At 37.1% G+C, this 19,152-nt stretch overlaps 3 protein-coding genes and 1 non-coding gene across 5 annotated transcripts; 3 read left to right on the top strand and 1 right to left on the bottom strand.

The window, feature by feature from the left end:
• The first annotated feature begins 2,849 nt into the window (after positions 1–2,849).
• On the top strand, positions 2,850–9,108 carry TSD2 (S-adenosyl-L-methionine-dependent methyltransferases superfamily protein). The gene is made up of 9 exons (XM_021428492.2): positions 2,850–3,341; positions 3,997–4,715; positions 4,845–4,977; positions 5,363–5,603; positions 6,078–6,303; positions 6,430–6,605; positions 6,734–7,037; positions 7,521–7,659; positions 8,447–9,108. Exons 2-9 carry the CDS (start codon positions 4,006–4,008, stop codon positions 8,603–8,605), a joined length of 2,088 nt encoding a protein of 695 aa, XP_021284167.1. The 5' UTR covers positions 2,850–3,341; positions 3,997–4,005; the 3' UTR covers positions 8,606–9,108.
• A 911-nt stretch (positions 9,109–10,019) lies between these two features.
• Positions 10,020–10,112, top strand: TRNAY-GUA (transfer RNA tyrosine (anticodon GUA)). The gene is made up of 2 exons: positions 10,020–10,056; positions 10,077–10,112. It is a non-coding gene; the product is annotated as a tRNA-Tyr (tRNA).
• A 2-nt stretch (positions 10,113–10,114) lies between these two features.
• LOC110416951 (Ubiquitin carboxyl-terminal hydrolase family protein) lies at positions 10,115–12,001 on the top strand. Its single transcript, XM_021429100.2, has one exon. It carries the CDS (start codon positions 10,255–10,257, stop codon positions 11,437–11,439), a length of 1,185 nt encoding a protein of 394 aa, XP_021284775.1. The 5' UTR covers positions 10,115–10,254; the 3' UTR covers positions 11,440–12,001.
• Positions 12,002–13,584: 1,583 nt separating this feature from the next.
• Positions 13,585–17,507, bottom strand: LOC110417292 (Outer arm dynein light chain 1 protein). Of its 2 annotated transcripts, XM_021429559.2 has the most exons (6): positions 17,222–17,507; positions 16,912–17,109; positions 16,058–16,490; positions 14,633–15,971; positions 14,395–14,541; positions 13,585–14,267 (listed from the first exon to the last, which is right to left on the bottom strand). In XM_021429559.2, the coding sequence occupies exons 3-6, from the start codon at positions 16,109–16,111 to the stop codon at positions 13,750–13,752; spliced, it is 2,058 nt and encodes a 685-aa protein (XP_021285234.1). In that variant the 5' UTR covers positions 16,112–16,490; positions 16,912–17,109; positions 17,222–17,507; the 3' UTR covers positions 13,585–13,749. The 2 variants fall into 2 exon arrangements, with proteins under 2 accessions (XP_021285234.1, XP_021285233.1); XM_021429558.2 differs by having other exon boundaries at positions 16,912–17,507.
• Positions 17,508–19,152: the final 1,645 nt, after the last annotated feature.

Below are 19,152 nucleotides of genomic sequence, written 5' to 3'. Positions count from 1 at the left end.
ACCTACTCAGGCATTTACTTCTCCTTTGTACATCAAAATTTCAAGGAAAAAATAATAAATTCTTTTTGAGTCTTCTAATCATTAGTTTGGTTATGCGTAGGTATTAGGCTAAGGGCTTCCAAGACATAATCGCATGGTCTTCCATAGAGTACTAGGAAGAGCTCACGGGTGAGGAGCATTTTTCTTTTATTAAATGAACAAATCTAGATTTCTTTAAATTCAAGGAATATTGTGCACAACCTAACAAATCTCATCAAAATAAAGAATGCCATTAAAAAAAATAAAGGAATTTTGAGATTGTGAATTCAAGGTTAAAAAATTATAATAAGATGGTTGTAAGATAAAAAAGGATTAGCCCTCTAGGTAGATTTTTTTATTAAATCAGTATGAGTATTTTTTATACCAAACATTGATAAATTTAGTTTTTTATTAATATGATAAAATTATTATTATGAAGTTGTGAACTCATTAGGATTGGTATGGTAATTTTATTAATGACATAAGATATTATTGATATAATAAAATTGATGTGGTGGGAAGGGTTATAATTTTGTCCAAAATAAAACAAGAGAGAAGAAAAAGGAAAAATCTACTAATGTAGGCCGTCAGTACTGCAAAAAAGTTGGGAATAATCTAATCCGTTAACACGTAGGGCCCAAAAAATGACCCATATTTTGCTGCCACGTCTCCGAATCCAAGGGCGCCATTACCTGTACCAATCCAAACAGACGCAAACAAAAATATCCTCGTGACAAATTCACCTGAGTCTCATTTTTCTTTTGATTTTTTTAATGGATAATTTGGTAAACTGAATCCCGTGAATCTCTTCCGAATTCCAATATTTCCAATTTCCGTGTTTACGCCATTACCACACTAACAAACAAAGCAAACAACTCACGAATCGATCAAACGAAAAAACATACACAACAGCTCTGATCCTCTGCATCGCATGTAAACCTCAGCCGGCGCCTCCATAACTGACACGTCATTATTTTATCTCACCGACAGTGGAACGCGGTAGATCCGGGCCCCACATTGGTTCTCCATTAACCTTTTTTTTTTTAAAAAAAAGAAAATTTAATTGCTCAAAAATCAACTCTCATTGCATGTGACTCTTCTTGTTGCTTTTTATTATTATTATTATTACAACTAGAAATTCTCCAAAGTTCAAATTAAATGGTAGATCCTACTATTAGGTCCTATGATTTTTGTTGATTTAATATTCATTTGTATTGAACCAATTTTCATGAATTTTGATCTTGATCCAATGCATCTCTTCACCCATGACATTATCCTATATGAGTAGATAATAAAAACAAAATCTGCATTATTGATTTAGAACCAGACATGGTTCTACAACAAGTACATGGTAATAAAGTTTCGCTAATTATATCCGTTAAGATATTAGTTAGTGTCTTATCGAATAGGAATGATAATCACATTAAACGCCGTTAATTAACATTAATTTAATGATTTCAATTCATTAAACCAGTAGATTTACTCACAGGTATTGTATGATTTGAAGTGAATATCATCCTAATATAATATAGGGTTATGATAATTACTCCTTTAACTTATCCATTTGGTTGAAAAAAGTTTTAAAAGAAAATATAATTTTTATTTTTATATAATTGAGGAGAAAATATTTAAATTTTATTAAATAAAAAGATAATGTATTAATTAATAAATTAAATGTTTATGTACATAAATTTTTCTTTTAGCTTTTCAGATTCACTCGGCAAAAATCATGAATTTTTCCTTCCCTGCCTGTCTGTCAGAGCGGGGTTCACAGCCTCTCACACGTTTTCCTTTCTTCTATTTTTTTGACGATAAATCATTTACCTTCAAAAAAGAAAAATTAAAAAATAATCAGTGCCGGCTGCCTGGTGTGGTGGCCGTCTTTTTGCAGCTTGGAACCTTGTCTAAAGGCAAAGACAAACAGTTAGAGGAGCTGACTTTAGCCCCTGGAAATGATTACCCTCGGTAATTATCGGTTCGAAAATCTGTCTCAAGATTTTCTACCGTTTTTTAAACCCCTAAGGTAAAAAACACTTCAAATCATTTCAGCAAGACAGCAACTGCACAATGTATCATTAGACAGAGAAGAAAGATTAGAAAAAAAATAAGGGTTTTGTGTTTCGATTGCAGACAAAGAAAGGTGAAATGAAATGAAATCTTGTAGCTGAATTTAGTTCTCTTTCATCCCGCCTAACATTACCTGATAGTTATGGCGTCCTCCAAATTTGGCATTTTTTGGAGGTGAAATGAAATGAAATGTTGAATTACTAGGGAAAAGCCGTGCAAAAAATGGAAAGTTTGGTTTGGGTGCATTTCATATCGACTAATGCTCTCAACTGCGGGGTGTGTGTGTTTGACAATAAATGAAGCAGTGGAGCTACTCTAGGGAGAGCTCAAATGAAAGGAATGCGTGAAATTTGAGTCATGAAAAATGAAAATAATTGAGGGAGGTTGTCACTGTCCAGCGTTCTCGGCACAAGTCAAAACATGATGTTATGATAAACAAAGCATGTCCTTTTTAGGTTTACACCATCTACTTCTTCTCAGATCTACGTACACACCCAAGTTCTTATAGGTCTACTGTCGGTTTTATTACATCCTTGGATCCAAAATTCCCATTATTTTGCGCATAAATAATTTTGAGGAGGAGTTTTGCCTCCACGCATAACAGTAATTTCAATAGTAAAATTTGATCTTCACCACGCTAAATTGGGTTTCGAGGGAGAGTCTTTTGTAGGGAACTGCGTTCATTTCTTATTCCCACCAGTCTCCGTGGCTAATCTCTCTCTCTCTCTCGCTCTCTCTCTCTTAAATAATTAAATACGAAATTAATGTGATTAGAGATTTGATTAATATAGTAGTAATATAAAATTATTGTAATCAACAGTTGGGCTCGAACTGTAGTGGTGGCGCTTTAGCGCGTATATTAGTAGAGAGAGCACTGTCTGAAGATAAAAGCTTGGAGGAGAGTTCAAAAAAAAAAATTGTCTATCTTCATTTATGACGAGTTTTGCATTGAGTTAATTCATACCATCTCAAAATTTTTTTCTTTGAATAATTATTATGATTATATAGAAGGAGAGAAAGTATTTTTTCAGCTTTTCACGAGCTCTGTCGTGATTGGATCGATACAATAACCGCCTACACTCTTACAGTATCAAAGGGAGCTCGCAATAAAGAAGACAACAAGAACCAAAAGAGTCTTCTTCTGTAGTTTTAAATGAAAGGAAAATCTTCTTAAATCCTCATTAGATGAAATTTCGCTGATTTCAAGCCTGGTTTTCCGCTCTCTTTCAATTTCCAGTTCTGCTCTTAGAAACAAGGTACTGTTTTTGTGTGTTTCTCCCAACTGTTTTTGAATTTGTTAGATTTGATAAGATTTCGATTTTCAAATGATTGATCCAAGATGGACTTTGCTCATTTTAATCTGGGTTTTCTTTAGATTTTAGCATTGGGTAGCAGAGATAAGTGAATTTTAATGAAAAGAAGTGATTTTGAATGGAAATGAGCTTACCCTTCTATCTTTCAGGTGGCGGAACTCACTGGAAGTTTGTTATATGGAAATGTATCTACTTTACTTTCCTTTATTTCCTTCGAATCTTCAATTTCCTTTCTTTTATTTTTTTTCCTTTTGTAGTTTCAGTTTTAGAATCGTTCAAAAAAGCCATTTCTTCTTCTCCTTCTTCCTTTCACTGTTTAAAATTTGCTTTTTTAAGAGGTTCACTTTCAGCAGGGTTTATGGATCTAGTATGTTGAAATTGGGAAAAGATCTCATTTTGATCTTATTTCAGTGCAGAGTTTCGTTGCTTAAGTTCGCGATTGTCTGTATTACGTTCTTGAGAAGAGTATTACTGGTTTAGCTTGTTAGAGAGTGATTTGAGTGGGATTTTTTTCTTTTGTTCAACCTTGACAACTTCACTGAGTTGTTTCTAGAAAGTTGCCTTTTTTTTCCCTCTGGCTAACTGTTGGGGATTTCAGGTTGGAAAAATGTCCAGGCCTCTGCATCGAGGTGTTTCTGGAATACGGATCTCAGCCAACAGCAATGATTTTTGGGACTCCCAAGTGAAAGATAAAACAGAAAAGGAAGATTTGGATAGACATCGTTCCCCTGATCAGAGCTATTTATCCCTCCGGTTTCCTTTTCGGCTACTTTTTCCGGATAGTTCTCCTCTCAAACATGGTGTCACTGAGAATGGTTTTGCATCTGACCCCTTCAGTGTTGGAACTCCAAGAAGCCGACATAAGTTAACAATGCTATTTTTGAAGTTAAGTTTAATTGTGATTGTGATTCTTGCTCTCACTGGATCATTTTGGTGGACAATCTCCATTTCAACATCATCCAGAGGACATATATTTCATGGTTATAGGCGACTTCAAGAGCAGCTTGTTTCTGATTTGTGGGATATAGGGGAGCTTTCACTTGGTCCTTCAAGGTTGAAAGAAATAGAATTCTGCCCTGAGGAGTCTGAGAATTATATTCCTTGCTTTAACGTTTCAGAAAATCTTGCTTTGGGTTATTCTGACGGTAATGAGTATGATCGATTGTGTGGACATGGTTCAAGACAAAGGTGTTTAGTTCTGCCACCTGTGAACTATAAAATTCCTCTTAGGTGGCCAACTGGGGGAGATGTCATTTGGGTTGCAAATGTTAAAATTACTGGTCAAGAGGTATTTTCCTCTGGCAGTTTAACCAAGAGGTGAGTGAATGTTTGTCTTGACGGTCAACATCATATCTAGCTGCCTTCATCCCCCATCCCCCATCCCCTTCCCTGTTTCTTTTTTCTTATAGAAGTGTTTCTTCAATCCCTTGATTTATGCAATTGCAGGATGATGATGCTGGAGGAAGAGCAGATTTCTTTCCGTTCAGCATTGCTAATGTTTGATGGTGTGGAAGACTATTCCCATCAAATTGCAGAAATGATTGGACTGAGAAATGAATCTAACTTCATTCAAGCTGGGGTAAGCGGCCTTGGCATACATGTGTAGCTTGTACTGTTCCATTGTTTATATATATGTATGTATATATATATCTATTTCCTTTGTCTATTTAATTCTAGTAGGGTTATTTCTGTTTAGCTTCGAGGTTGCTATATATTTTAAAGGTATCAGTTCTTGCTTGACAGTATAGCAAATTGTTAGGGAGTACATTTAATTGCCACCTTTGGCTTCCACATTGCAATTTTGGCAATATGGGCCTGAATTAGCTTAAAGCCTTCTTAGTAGCTAATTTCAACGAGACTGGAATTATGTAGCTCCATCATTCCATTAGTTTCTTTTGCATTATCAATAACAATTGATGTTTCTAGTCTACCTGCCTGGTCTGAATTGAAGGCTACTGTTGCAGGTCAGAACCATCTTGGACATAGGATGTGGTTACGGTAGCTTTGGAGCACATCTCTTTTCCAAACAGCTTTTAACCATGTGCATTGCCAACTATGAGTCCTCAGGCAGTCAAGTTCAACTCACTCTCGAAAGGGGCCTTCCTGCAATGATTGGTTCTTTCAATTCAAAACAATTACCATATCCATCTCTTTCATTTGATATGCTGCATTGTGCACGCTGTGGTATTGACTGGGACCAAAAAGGTATCAGCTAACAGTTTGAAACTTTGCTAGTGTAAAAATTTGCCGCTTCTCTCCCTATCTTTTCATCCCCTCCTCCTACCCTGGTATGTTATAATTTTTGTAAGTTAATAGAGCCAATTCGTGTTGGGACATATACGTAGGGCTAGAATCATTTTTATTTTCAGTAGTAAAGGACATAATTTTTTTTAAATGGTCTGTAAATATAATTGCTAGCCAAAGGTCTTGTTTGAGTGCTTTTGGATGCATTTGTTGGCAGTTCACACCTGCCAACCAATTTATAATTTAACAGAATTTGTGAAAATCATGGTCAACTTCATTTTATCTGTTTATAGTTCAACAAATTGGCCACACCACCATTTCTACTTTGCTATTGTAATTTTTAATCATGTTTTTACTGCTATACGTGACTTGTATCAATTTTTTTGTGTTTGAACTGGTAGTAATTAAACTTTTATTTTAAAATGTGTGCTACAGATGGTATTTACTTAATTGAAGTTGATAGAGTTCTAAAGCCTGGTGGATACTTTGTGTGGACTTCACCTCTTACCAATGTCCAGAGTTTTCTTCGTAACAAAGGGAAGCAGAAAAGGTGGAATTTTGTTCGTGATTTTGCAGAAAGTCTCTGTTGGGAGTTGATGTCACAACAAGATGAAACTGTTGTGTGGAAAAAGACCATTAAAAAAAGTTGTTACAACTCTCGGTGAGGCAATTTTCTTACTTGATTTACAATTCATTTTCTTCAAAACTATATGAACCATTGGAAATCTTTATTATCTGAGATCAATAGGTGGTCCTGATTACTGGTATCAATCATTTATGTGTCCAGGAAGCCTGGTTTTGGTCCTTCAATCTGCAGCAAAGGACAAGATGTTGAATCTCCATATTATCGACCTCTTCAAAACTGTATTGGTGGAATGCATAGCCGCCGATGGCTTCCTATTGAAGAGAGGGCAACCTGGCCTTCTAGGTCTAATTTGAACAAGAATGAACTAGCTTTATATGGTAATATGATGTTCTTTGCATGCTTATGTTAGAAGTAACAATTCCATCGTGATAAGCAACAATGACCAGAAATTTTTGACTGCCACTCCTGATGTATCTGTTGGCTAATACTTTTAGTATTTTATCAGGTCTACACACTGAAGAACTCAATGAGGATAATACGAACTGTAAAACAGCTGTTCGTAATTATTGGTCTCTTCTATCACCCCTAATATTCTCTGATCATCCTAAGAGACCTGGTGATGAAGATCCTTCTCCACCTTATAACATGCTCAGGAATGTGCTAGACATGAATGCTCGCTATGGTGGTTTCAATGCTGCATTGCTGGAAGCAGGGAAGTCTGTCTGGGTCATGAATGTAGTCCCAACAAGCGGACCCAACTACCTTCCTCTGATTCTTGACAGGGGCTATGTTGGTGTATTACATGATTGGTGATTCTCTTCTCTAGCTAATTTTCTTTTTCATTTTGGGTTGTGTTGTTTTAATATATTCCTTATTTGCAATTCATTATAGCTGAAGCTGGAATATGACCCCTTCTTCTAGTAATTCCTAGGTTGCCAAACTGTAATGATATTTAGCAACTTAATATACGTTGGTAATATCTTTTCTCTCTGGAGTAAAAAAAAAATAAATGCAGTGAGGAAAACCTGCATATGATATAAGACTTAACCTGAAGCAAATTCTGCTATAGGATGTATGTTCTGTTAAAAGTTGATGTGTTTACTGAAACTTGGATTGTTGTTACTGAGTTTGAAGTTAGGACACCATATTATATGATTAGGTTCAAAGTTAATTAATCATGCTTAAAATGTGATATGCTTTGCATAATGCTTTTCTGTGCGACGTATACCTTTCCTTTATAGTTTAATGTTTCTTGTTTTATTTGTCTTATGATCCATCCTTTTTACTTTCAGGTGTGAAGCATTTCCAACATATCCTAGAACTTACGATATGGTGCATGCAGAAGGACTTCTATCCCTTGAGACTAGTCAAAATCGGAGGTGCACCATGCTTGATCTATTCACTGAGATAGATCGGTTGCTTCGTCCAGAGGTACTAAAACTAGGCTATCAAATCAGGCTAGCTTTTAGTTCCTTTCATGCTTACCTTCTATTGTTTCTCTATTCCTCAAATGACATAATATTAGCTTTAGCTGGATAAAATTTAATGCTTAATGTGTTATTATTCGCCAATCGTTTTTCTTGTCATTATAAGTAACTGATAATTAAAGTACACAAATACATGGGCAAGGAGAAGAGAAGTAAAACGCTTTTTCATTTGCTTGGTACCCCCTAACTTTATTAGAACTTTTGTTGCTATATTTGTGGCTTTGACGTTATTTTTCACTGGTAAATTTGAATGTCTGTAAGAACGTTTGTGTGTATGAAAAATTTAGGGATCACATGACTAGAAGAAAGCTTCTATCAGTACCACTCAAAATAGTAATGTATTAAGTCATATGACAAAGCCAAAAGGTTTAACAGTCTCATACTACTTCTCTATCATGTGCTGATCTTTAATTAATTATACTGCTTAAGCGAATCTCAGGATTTGGTTGGGAATCGTGATGCTTGTTGGTCTTATATTATCTAAAACTAGTTGAGAAGAGATCTTCAGAATGTGAGTCGTACTATGCAGATAGTTTTGCATATGTTTTTAACATAAATATCAATTAGTATTATGCCAGTGTTGAATCTCCTTTGTGTCATCAAAAGAGTGCTACAGAGCAAATTAGTTTACTTAAATTCTATCAAATATGAGTAGACCTTTTGCAAATGCTTCCAATGGTTTTGTTTTCTACTGCTATGCTTTAATATGTTACATTTGATGGTTGGTGCAGGGTTGGGTAATAATCCATGACACAGCTCCTCTAATTGAATCAGCTAGAGTTCTAACAACGCGATTGAAGTGGGATGCCAGAGTTGTAGAAACTGAAAGTAACAGTGAGGAGAGACTCCTTATCTGTCAGAAACCTTTCTTTAAGAGACAAGCAAGCTGAGAACAATTTCTCGAGGAACCCTAAGTTAAAGTTCTTGGTATTCAAATTCATTTTGTGCATGCTAAGTATCATTATATAGCTCCACCGAGGAAGGGGGATACCATATATTTTGAACAGAAAGAAGAAAGCAGATAGTAGAGGAAAAGGAAAATGAAATCTTTTGCTGGGACCAATCACAACTCCTATGGAGCCGTAAGGCATACATAGGGCCTTGTAATTACTTCAAAATCTGAGGCACCATTGCAAGTGAATTCATAGGATTAGATTTAAATATTCATGTTATGTCTCGGTATAACAATACAACCACATGATTAAGATTGTGAAAGATGATTACAGAATAAGCAAGTGCCACTAGCTGTGCAGTACAGAAGAAAGAAAAAAAAAGTCCTTGGCAGTGCATTTGTGATGAAATTTTTTTTCACTTCAGTTTATCGTTTTCTTCCATTTCATCTACCTTCAATGGAAACTAATTTTGAATGAATTGAATCATTTTCTTGCTTTGAGTCATGCTTATGCTTTGTCACATGGTGTTTGAATGTTTTGTATCCCTGGTGTGAGGCAGATCATTAAAATGCACCATTGAATACATGTGATAGACTAGTTTTGGTGATGCATTGGGAGGTTGGCATTGAAGTCAAAGTGCATTTGTAGATGAGACTCCTGCCTATCGTATCTAATGCACTTCGACTGCAACTGAAGTGAGAATTCTACTTGAAAAATTTGTGATATCCGTGTACTACGTCTTGGTTGGTGGACGAATGTCTGTTGATACAATCATATTTGCATTTCAACGTCCTTTATTGATGGATGCCTTCACCGTTGAGTGAGGACTCTGGAATGTTTTGTTTTTTAACAGGCTGGCAGAAGCAGACAAGTGTTTCCCGTGGCCCATGGGGTAAGAAGGATACAAGTTGGCGGACGTATCCATTGCATCCGAATATTTGATTTAACAGTAATTTGATAAGTGTATATATTTTTTTATTTTATAAATAAAAAGTTATTAATAAGTCACATAATCAGTTAATGACACATTATTGTTTATTACACCACAGCAACTACATTTATTAGGCAAGCCTTTCCTATCAAGAAATTAAGTACCCATTAATTTTCTCAAATTTTTTAACTTTGAATTCAACATATTATTTTATTCAAATCAAGATGTAATTTATTGGATTTTATTTATTTAATGAAAATTAATTTCAAAATTTAGCAAGTACAATTAATAAAACTAACCATTGCTACTTGAAGGTGATTCTTAAAAATATATATATATATATGAATCCCATAATTTTATTAATTTGTAATTTACTCATTTTCATCATAATTTTTTTATATGGATAAAATGAAAAATATTGCATTTTAATTTAAATAAAAAATAAATTAGATTTTTTAAATGAACAGGAATGCTAGTCACCCGACCTTAGCTCAGTTGGTAGAGCGGAGGACTGTAGTAGGAAAAAACCTTATAGCCATCCTTAGGTCGCTGGTTCGAATCCGGCAGGTCGGAAATTTCCTTTTCAACAATTTTTTGAATAATTTTTTCCGATTAATGCACCACAAAATTTTGGCGCCGTATCTGAGAAAAACCGTTGAATTGTTATAGCCATTTTAAATTGATATATCATAACCAAAACCTTAAGTAAATAGTCATGGTCATGGCTTGGCGCTTCTTCTTCCTCGGTAAACCCCTCTTAAACCCCAACCCTAAATTCCCAAAGCCACGTTCTTTCTCCACCTCTTTCCTCATAACCAAAACACCTAACAAGCACAAACCCAAGCGCCCCAAATCCGATTCTCCCCGCACCCGACCCGTCACGCCCGACTCCAACAAAATCCCCCAGTTCGAGTCCCTCCTCGACCGCGATGCCACCTTCCGATTCCTCACGAAAACCAAAGAATTCCTCTCCAAACAATCCGAACAAATTCTCCGCCTCGACGACGCTGGCAAACTCCACCGAGAACTCGGATTCCCCCGCGGCCGAAAAGTCGCCCGATCCATTGCCCGCCACCCGCTCCTCTTCACCACCCACCGCCACTCCGACAACAAAATCTGGCTCGGATTCACTGACTTGATGGATCAATTACTCCTTGAAGAGACATCGATCATGGAAGCCATGGAGGAAGATCGAGTTACGAAAATCTGTAAATTATTAATGATGTCGAAAAATAAGCGGATTCCATTAAGCAAGATTTATCATAAAAGGCTTATATTTGGAATTCCAGAGGATTTCAGGGACAAAATCGGAAAATATACCGATTATTTTCGCCTAGTGGTTGAAGATGATGGGAAACAGGTCCTTGAGTTGGTAAACTGGGATCCAAGTTTAGCTGTAAGCGCATTGGAGAAGGAGTTTTTAGTAAATGAAGATAAGGTGAAGAAAGCTTTCAAGTTTCCGGTTAAATATGGGAAAGATTTGGACTTGGAAGAAAATGATGTCAAGAAACTCAACTTGTTAAACACATTACCGCTGGTTTCGCCTTATTCCGATGGGTGGAAGTTGGATTTATGGAGTTTGGAGGCGGAAAAGTATAGGGTCGGGATTATACATGAGTTTTTGAGCTTGACTTTGGAGAAGAGAGCTTTGATACATCATATTGTGGAGTTTAAGGAGGAGCTTAGTTTGACTAGGCAGACTTATGAGATGCTCAAGAGGCAGCCTTGGACGTTTTATTTGGCGGGAACAGAGATGAACTGGGCGGTGTTTTTGAAAGATGGGTATGATGAGAATGGGAATTTAATCAAAAAGGATCCACAGGTGGTTTTCAATGAAAAGCTTTATAAGTTTGCCCAAATGCAGGATGAGGAATTGAGTTCTGAATTTGGGGAGAAATGATAAGGAGATTGATATTTTTTAGTGGTTAATCATGTGGATTGAGTTGCTGAATAGAGAGTCAAGATGGGCTCCAGAATACTGCGGGAGCGAGAGAGAGTTTTATGATCAAGGTGAATGCTGCATTTTACATATGTAAGGAATTGAAGATTAATTATTTGCAATATGTTGTGATGTTCATTTTTGTTAATCTTATTATCAAAATAACTTTTTGTTCCTTCCTGGCCTTGAATATATAATAGAAGTTGCATAGCTGCTCCAAGCCCTAATCTTTTGAATTCAACAGTACACATGAGCATAATAGTCATGATCACGTGTAAAGATCTGTCAGAAACCATGTTTTCTGTTGCAGTGGTTAAAATTACCATAGGTGGAGCCCATATCTTGGAAGGATTGCATTGTCTGTGATCTTGTTTGAACTTTTGTAGTTTCCTAATCATGTTTTTGGCTTATGCCTGTATTCTTTTCTGTCAAGCTTCAAAATTAGATTTCAATTTTAAGCTCAAACCCTTCTAGACTACATGATAAATATTGTGTGATTTGTAAAGCTTAATTTCTTGCTTCATCTATGATTTCTTTTTCCTTTGCTATGTTTTCTTTCCTCATGGTATTCTTTGCATGTCCTGAACTTTACTTCTGGCACCTTGTTCATGTCAAGAAGGACCCAGTTTGGCTGATAGGCTTTTAGCAGGCTTCATTTAACTACTATGGTGTTAAATTATAATCTAAGTAGAAGATTTCTGGTCCTCCTTGATTTACAGGCCAGACTCATGAAAAGCGAGGTTCCAGTCCTGCATTTATTCACATTGAAAAGGGTCTTCTGGTTCTTTCAACATTATAATCATTGCATTGATATGCTGCTAGATGAGTGGTTCTGGTCTCTTAGAAACAACTCTCAGTGAGTGGTCTAGTCTCTTTAGAGTTAACTCCATAATTTGCAACTTGGCAGAAAATATCGATGGCCAATTGACTGAATCTTACTGGCAAATATCCAATCTCTTTCATGTTGAAATCTGTGAATGATACATGCTGGTTTTATTTAAGTTGAGATCAGTGTTCCTGTTGTTTCCAATTGTCAAATCAAGATCTCTATTCTGGATCATAACTAGGGATGAGTTTCAAGGTTGTTTTTGACAGCAGAAGTTACAGGTCCTTTTCAAGAATAAAACCTTCTGTACTGTTCTTCATATTGCTAATACTTCGATGCTCTATACTCTCTGCAGTTAAAAAACTAAGCAAACACTTTCTTTTTCTTTATGTTAGAGGGAAAGGAAAATAAAATGCAGTGTGTGTGATACAAATTCTACCTTCTAAATATTACTAATAAATTGGTCAAAAGAATTCATTGACACTCAGTTAAGTTTTTTAACTAATAAACTTTATCATCTCTCTTTTACATGGTTTTACCCATCACTAGTGATTAATATGCTATAATAAGTTGGCGAAAAGTGAAATATAGCACGTTTTTTTCAGTCTTCACCTTAGTTGTAGTTGTATTCATTTTATATGAGATCATATAGACAAATGATATGAAATTATGGCATGATATAAGGGTTAGTTAAATACAATGAAAGTATGGGTAAGTGCAAAAGGGGAAAAAGGTCTCCATTCGAGCAGGGATGATAGTCTTGGTTCTAATAGAGTCCTATATAAAAGCTTCCCTAGAATACACCTTTGGGGGCTTTTCAACCGGTTATGTTTTGTCTGTGCAAAGACAGTCTAAGTGAGATGACTTTATTTTCAAATTAAACCTTTTTATCTAAAACTTACATCCAATAGAATTTTCTTGCTACTTTATTTCTTTTCTGCTCAGGGACCTTTTCTATGTTAGGAGGCTTTAGCTCCAAAATTACATTTATCCATTTCCTATCCTTCCACTTCCTAAATGCATAGCTATTTCATATAGTATATTTCTGGCTTTAATATGCATTTATAATTTCGAACGGAATGTGTGGTGATCTCAGCTGCTTGGCCTCCCTTGGTAAAGCATAGGGCTGAAACATTTGACATTGTAAATACTATCTAACATTTTCATGCTAATGATCTCAATCTTGACTTATTTACTTAACGTGCATATATGCAAAAAATCTAACTATTCCTGTTAAGTTGAGCAAAATAGAAATGAAAACTGCATGCATTAACACTTGATTACACCACACAAACTTAAATCAAATTACCAAAAAAATAACTCCAAACATGACAAGGGGGAAGACAAATGTCTGCATAGCAAGCAGTCCTTAGGGTCACAATGCAAAATAAAGGAAATTTAAAAAAATTCCCTTGAATTCTCCAGGTAAATTACTCGGAAATCCTCTAACGCAATGAAGAAGCTTGTGCAGGTGCCTTTAGAGATACATGATGACGACTTCGGCTCTTTGATTTATTCTTGCTCCTCTGCCCAGTGGCCACACTGCTTCTGTGCACAATGGTGGATGTTGATGCACCTTGGCTTGCTCTTTTTGCTGCTTTTCTTCGAGAGTTCCAACTGCCGCTCCCTAGGGCCGCTTTGGCAACACTATCAGTGAGCACTTCCCTTGCTCTTTGTGGTTTGATGGGTTGCTTGTTCAGGTATGTAAGCTTAGAGAGTAAGCTACAAATTGCCTTGCGCAGCTGGTCATCACTGATGTTGCTCTGAACTGGATTTCCCAACAGATTCAATGCTTGCAATGAGTTGAAGTTGGCAACAAGCTGGCCCAGCGCTTTTGTCGTTGTTATCTTGTTGAAGCTCAGGTCTAAGACTGTTAACTTCAAGAGCCTATGCAGCCCTTCGACATCACTTATCTTGTTCCCAGCAAGATACAGTTCTTTGATCAGTGTGCAGTTTGACAACCCTGGCATCATAAAAGACCACAATGCACTCTAAGAACTACGTGCAATTTATTTAAGGAGAATGTCTTCTGAAAATTTAACCAGAACTTTTTAGGTGAAAATTGGGAAACAGATGTGCAAGTTAATTACCATGTCCAATTCGAGCAATGCGATTATAACTGAGGTCAACTACTCGCAACCGAGTTAATTCTCTAAGTCCTTCAATAGTGTTGATCTTGTTTCTTGACAAGTTGAGTGTGTGAATGCCCTTTGGAAGTGATCCTGCAGTAATGTGGACTGCCAAGAAAGCAAAAATCATAGTCATATATCTCAATTCAAACTAATAACCATCTTAAACTATCAGCAACTTTTTTTGAACACGCCATACCTATAAAGTTGTTTGACAAATTGACAGCGCGAAGGCTGGAGAAATGTGCGATGATTGGAATGGCTTTCAAACCTATTCCTGAAATGTGAGCAACAGTTGAGGAAGCATTGAGAGACTGAATGACACTATTGGCATGTAAAATCTCCTCAGACACATTGATATCTGGACGCCGAGTCAAGTGGGTTGTGCTTCTTGCTGGTGATTTACCAGTGTCAGGAGAAGGTGGAAACGTTATGCCCTCTTCATCATTCACATCTTCAGCAGGCTGTTTGATTTGGGTTTCAAGATCTCTCACCCACTCATCTACTCTTGTGAAGGATGATGATGGAGCTGGGAATGCAACCCATTGGTTCTGGGGCCATAAACCAGAAACTCCAGTTTGAAAACCATTCCAGCTCTGGTTGTCATCACAGTTGCCAGTAAAGTCTTTGTTCAAGGACTCTTCAGTAAATGATCCAGGTGATTCCATCTTGCTCAGTTTCATCGCTCGATGTGGCTCAATTGTATCTGAACAGTATCCACCTTGCTGGTTCAAAGTAGCAGTGGCAGGAAGAGGCCGTGGTTTTGTTGTCCAATGTTTGTGCAAGTTCCGGTGACTCCAGAGGAATAATTTCCACCATAACCTTCTGCTTCTGGAAGGCAGAACTTGACTGGAAGAATGTTTTTTCAACATCACTCTGTCAGCACTGCAACGAGTCATTACAGAAGCTGGGCTACCAGGATAAAAGTCGCCCGTTACTCTTGCAGATAACTCCTGCAATTCTTCAAAGGACTGAGACTGGGAAGGAGGTAACTGATCAGCTACCTTTCTTAGCACATCCCTCGTCTCCAAATTAGAGCAAGAGCGCTTAAGCTTTGGTGACGCCCAGAACTCAGCCTTCCCGATCCCTGGATCACTGATATGTCCACTTTGAATCATATCAATAGCCTTTTCAACATCTTTCTGTGCTTGGTACATAAACTCTTCCTTTACTTCAGTATCAAATGAAGATGAAGAATCCAACCTTTTGGTTCTGAAATCAAATTCTTCTTCACCTGAATTGGCTACGTGGGCTTGGAGATCTAAGTCAGAGTTATCTCTCTTAATTGAGGCATTCTCTTCATGCTCATCTTCCCCTTCATATGCTATCTCTGCTGCTTCACATCCAACAGGACTTTCATGGCCGATTACCTTGACATTGCAAAGAGAAGCCTCCTGAAAGCCAACAGGTACAGGGACAGTAAATGTTGTTGATTTCAACTCATCACTCTCAAAAGGCTGCACCGGTTGTTCGAGCTTAATTTGGAGGGTTCTAACCCCTTTATTTAGTTCAACAGCTTTTGAAGACACATCACCCCCCTACAAATAACAGAATGAAGAAGATGAAGCTGGAAATCACCAGATACACAGAATTGAACTAATACGAAAATTAAAATCCTTCTCACCTTTTCTTTGTTTTTCTTTGCGGTCAAGAGAGAGAAGCAATTGAATTTTGCCATTGGACAAAGGTGAATGATTCCAATTCTCAGAGAAGCCCGAATAGATGCACAATTTATTTCCGTTTTTCCCCTTTTCTTCTTCCTCTTCTTGAACTTTGCCTATTGATGCTCACATCTCTAACCAATCCTTAAAGTAAGCTTTTAACAGTGAAAATTTTGAGTTGCAAAGATCACATGGAGAATGATTTATCGAAAGTTAGCCATAATCAATAGGAAGGCACCAAACCAATGACCTCGTGCAATCGGAAGGTGAATGATCACCGGAAATAAGAGGGCCAATGCCTTCTCCGGCTTGAGAAGGTTTCACTAGATTGTCGGCCAGAGTTGTATGCCCAGCTTCTCTCCAGAAGCTCCACCAAATCCTTCTTTAAAACCTCTCCTGTTTATTCACAAGACCAACAAAACAAACCTGTTAACTCCAGAGCTCCTTTAAGGTAAAGTGTTTTTCACAGTTATTGGAGCAAACATGTCTGCCATATTGGGTAGTTTCAAAACCCCATTAAAAAAAAGCTAGAACTTTATTGTCTTTTTCAAACAAACAAGGAAATCCCAGAGAAGATCTTTTCCAAGTTCTCATTATTTCTTAATACACATCGAATGCTTTTGACATCAACTCTCTCTCTCATAACAAACAATTCAAATTAAATTAATCCCATTGCAGATATATGAATTTAACATCCTAAGACAAAACTTCTCTCAGATTCTTACCAAAAAGTTGGATCTCGAATGCAGATAGAGTTTCTGGGACGGATGAGTTAGAAGGAACATATCAAGGAACCAGATTAGAAGTAGAAACTAACCTGTTGAAGCTGAACTCCGCCAGCTTGTTGATCAAACAAACAACTCTTAAGACTTCTTTCTTGAGCAACAAAAAATTTCCAAGCTTTAGATCTTATAAAGGAACACCAGATATTGGAGAGTAAGGTCGAAGTGGTGAAGGGTGAATCCTATATGTGGTGGAGGGAGGATGCAAGGAAGAGACTGGAAATAGGTAGTGACTTTAAAGAGCAAAAAAGAAAAATATTTAACAGAGTCCAGTAGTAAAACGACATTACGCGCATGAAATACGGTTTAATATTATAATCAGAACAGATGCCACAATATCTTTACCTTTGATTTCTCTCCACTCGGGAGAAAGTTTTACAGTGGGGTATGCGAGCCCTTCATGCCACATGCTTCTGAGTTATCCTGTCCCCATCATTTTCCGTGAGTGGAGGGGCTTTTTCATTAAATAATAATCAAAATTTTCTCCGCCGTTGGGATTCATTGTTGAAATTTTAATGTGGGAAAGCGAAGGTTCGTGATGATATGAAAGTGGTGCTCCTGAAGAGGGTAAACGATCTTTTCGATTCTGGAAAATCACAGACGATGTTATGTCGTACAAGATTGATGTTAAAACGTACAGTTGTAGAATTTCATGGGACTCTCTGGCTTCTCCGCCTTGGTTCGGTGCTTTTGGCTTTAGCAGCTTTCGTGGATTAGTTCCTCCTTCTACATGACTCAGGAAATTTCGTCACGTCGGCCAATAAACCTCTGTTTTCTAGTATTTTTTGACATATACTTTCTTAATTCTTACTACTTGATTCAAAGCTTTGGGAGATTGGTTGACATTAAAGGGGTAACTTGTCAAGGGCAAAAGGAAAATCTTTTGAACGTGGAAATTCATCTACAAACTGATTTAACGTCAATTATTGACTTGGGGTTTCATTTTCATTATAAATACACAGTAATTGATATTAACCCATGGCTCATTTGGTGCCGTGGAGTCCACTTTATCATAGTAGGACCCCTTCCATCGTGGATGAAGACGACCAGATTGCGGTGTCGTACGCCTTGCCGTGCATTGTTAGCCCAATATTCGACTTTGTCGTAATCTGTCTTTCGCTTGCTTAAGTCACCACTGACGTCTATCCTTTTATAATCATCTTTCCAGATTCTTTTCATTCTATATTCTCAATCTCTAAAACTTACGCAAATTTGTGAGCCACGAAATTAGCATCGAAGGGTCAATAACAGGTGTAACTGTCATTTTGCCTCTGGCGCCTGCTCACTTGCGTAATCAACCGTGAGAAATCACGACGTCTTTTGTTTGATGACTGATTCTTCTCGATCAGTCATTAAAATTATCCTGGAAACTAATTTTTTTCTCTTCTGATGCGAGAGCGGAGAAATATTCTAATTAAGCCTGAAGAAGAGGAAGAAGGACCCTGGAAGTTTCACGCTTTCAGCGCAATTGTAGTGCTGCCAAATTCTTTCGTCACCCGTTCCTCGATCGTTAAGATGTCTTTCCTAGGACCCGTGTATTAGATATTCGAAGTGGAAGCGTCAGACATTCCTTGATTGACAGTGAAAAAATGCTACCAGCTAACTTCTCCCAGAAAACCCCAAGCTGTTTCTGGAAAGACGCCTTCCAATTCCAAGAATCTCATGATATCAGCTTCATACGAACAGTCCTAGACTGTTTAGCCCGAGTGAGCTATATTCATCTCAAAAACAGTAAAGCTAACTCTTTTTTTTTTCTGAAAAAGGAAAACATCTAGAGCAACTTTTGTCAGGATGGGTCATGAATTTGATTGAGATTGGCTCTTCTTATTTCAACTTTTTTGAAGTTAAAACTCAGTTTGCAATTATTGCCATGACATGCACATGCATATCACATGCTAGCGGTCTACTTCTGTGCAGGCTACTCCCTGGACATAATTGTTTCAATTATCACATCCCCCGCCTGTTACAACCATATTTGCTTGTCTCCAAGATTTCCCAAAAAAGCTAGAATCGCCATGGCTAAATCGAGAGTTGAAATACTGCCATTTTAATTTCATCCAAAATTAGATAAGGAAAATAATTGTCTAAAACATATCCATGGGAAGACCTAATATATTTACGCTGTAACGTTCCGACTTATGAAAAGGAGCCAAAGCATGATAAATATGTTTTCTTGGTGAATTAGGCATGCCCATGGGCGGAGCACCTTGAGGAGAGTGGTGTCAGATGACATGTTATGAGTTATAATTGTAAATTGCGATGTGAGTGGGTGGACT

The sequence above is a fragment of the Theobroma umbraticum genome, unplaced genomic scaffold (genome assembly GCF_002168275.2).
Source record: "Theobroma umbraticum cultivar Fairchild unplaced genomic scaffold, ASM216827v3 scaffold_51.0, whole genome shotgun sequence".
Lineage (NCBI taxonomy): Eukaryota > Viridiplantae > Streptophyta > Magnoliopsida > Malvales > Malvaceae > Theobroma > Theobroma umbraticum.
This window is presented reverse-complemented; position numbering and strand designations above follow the sequence as displayed.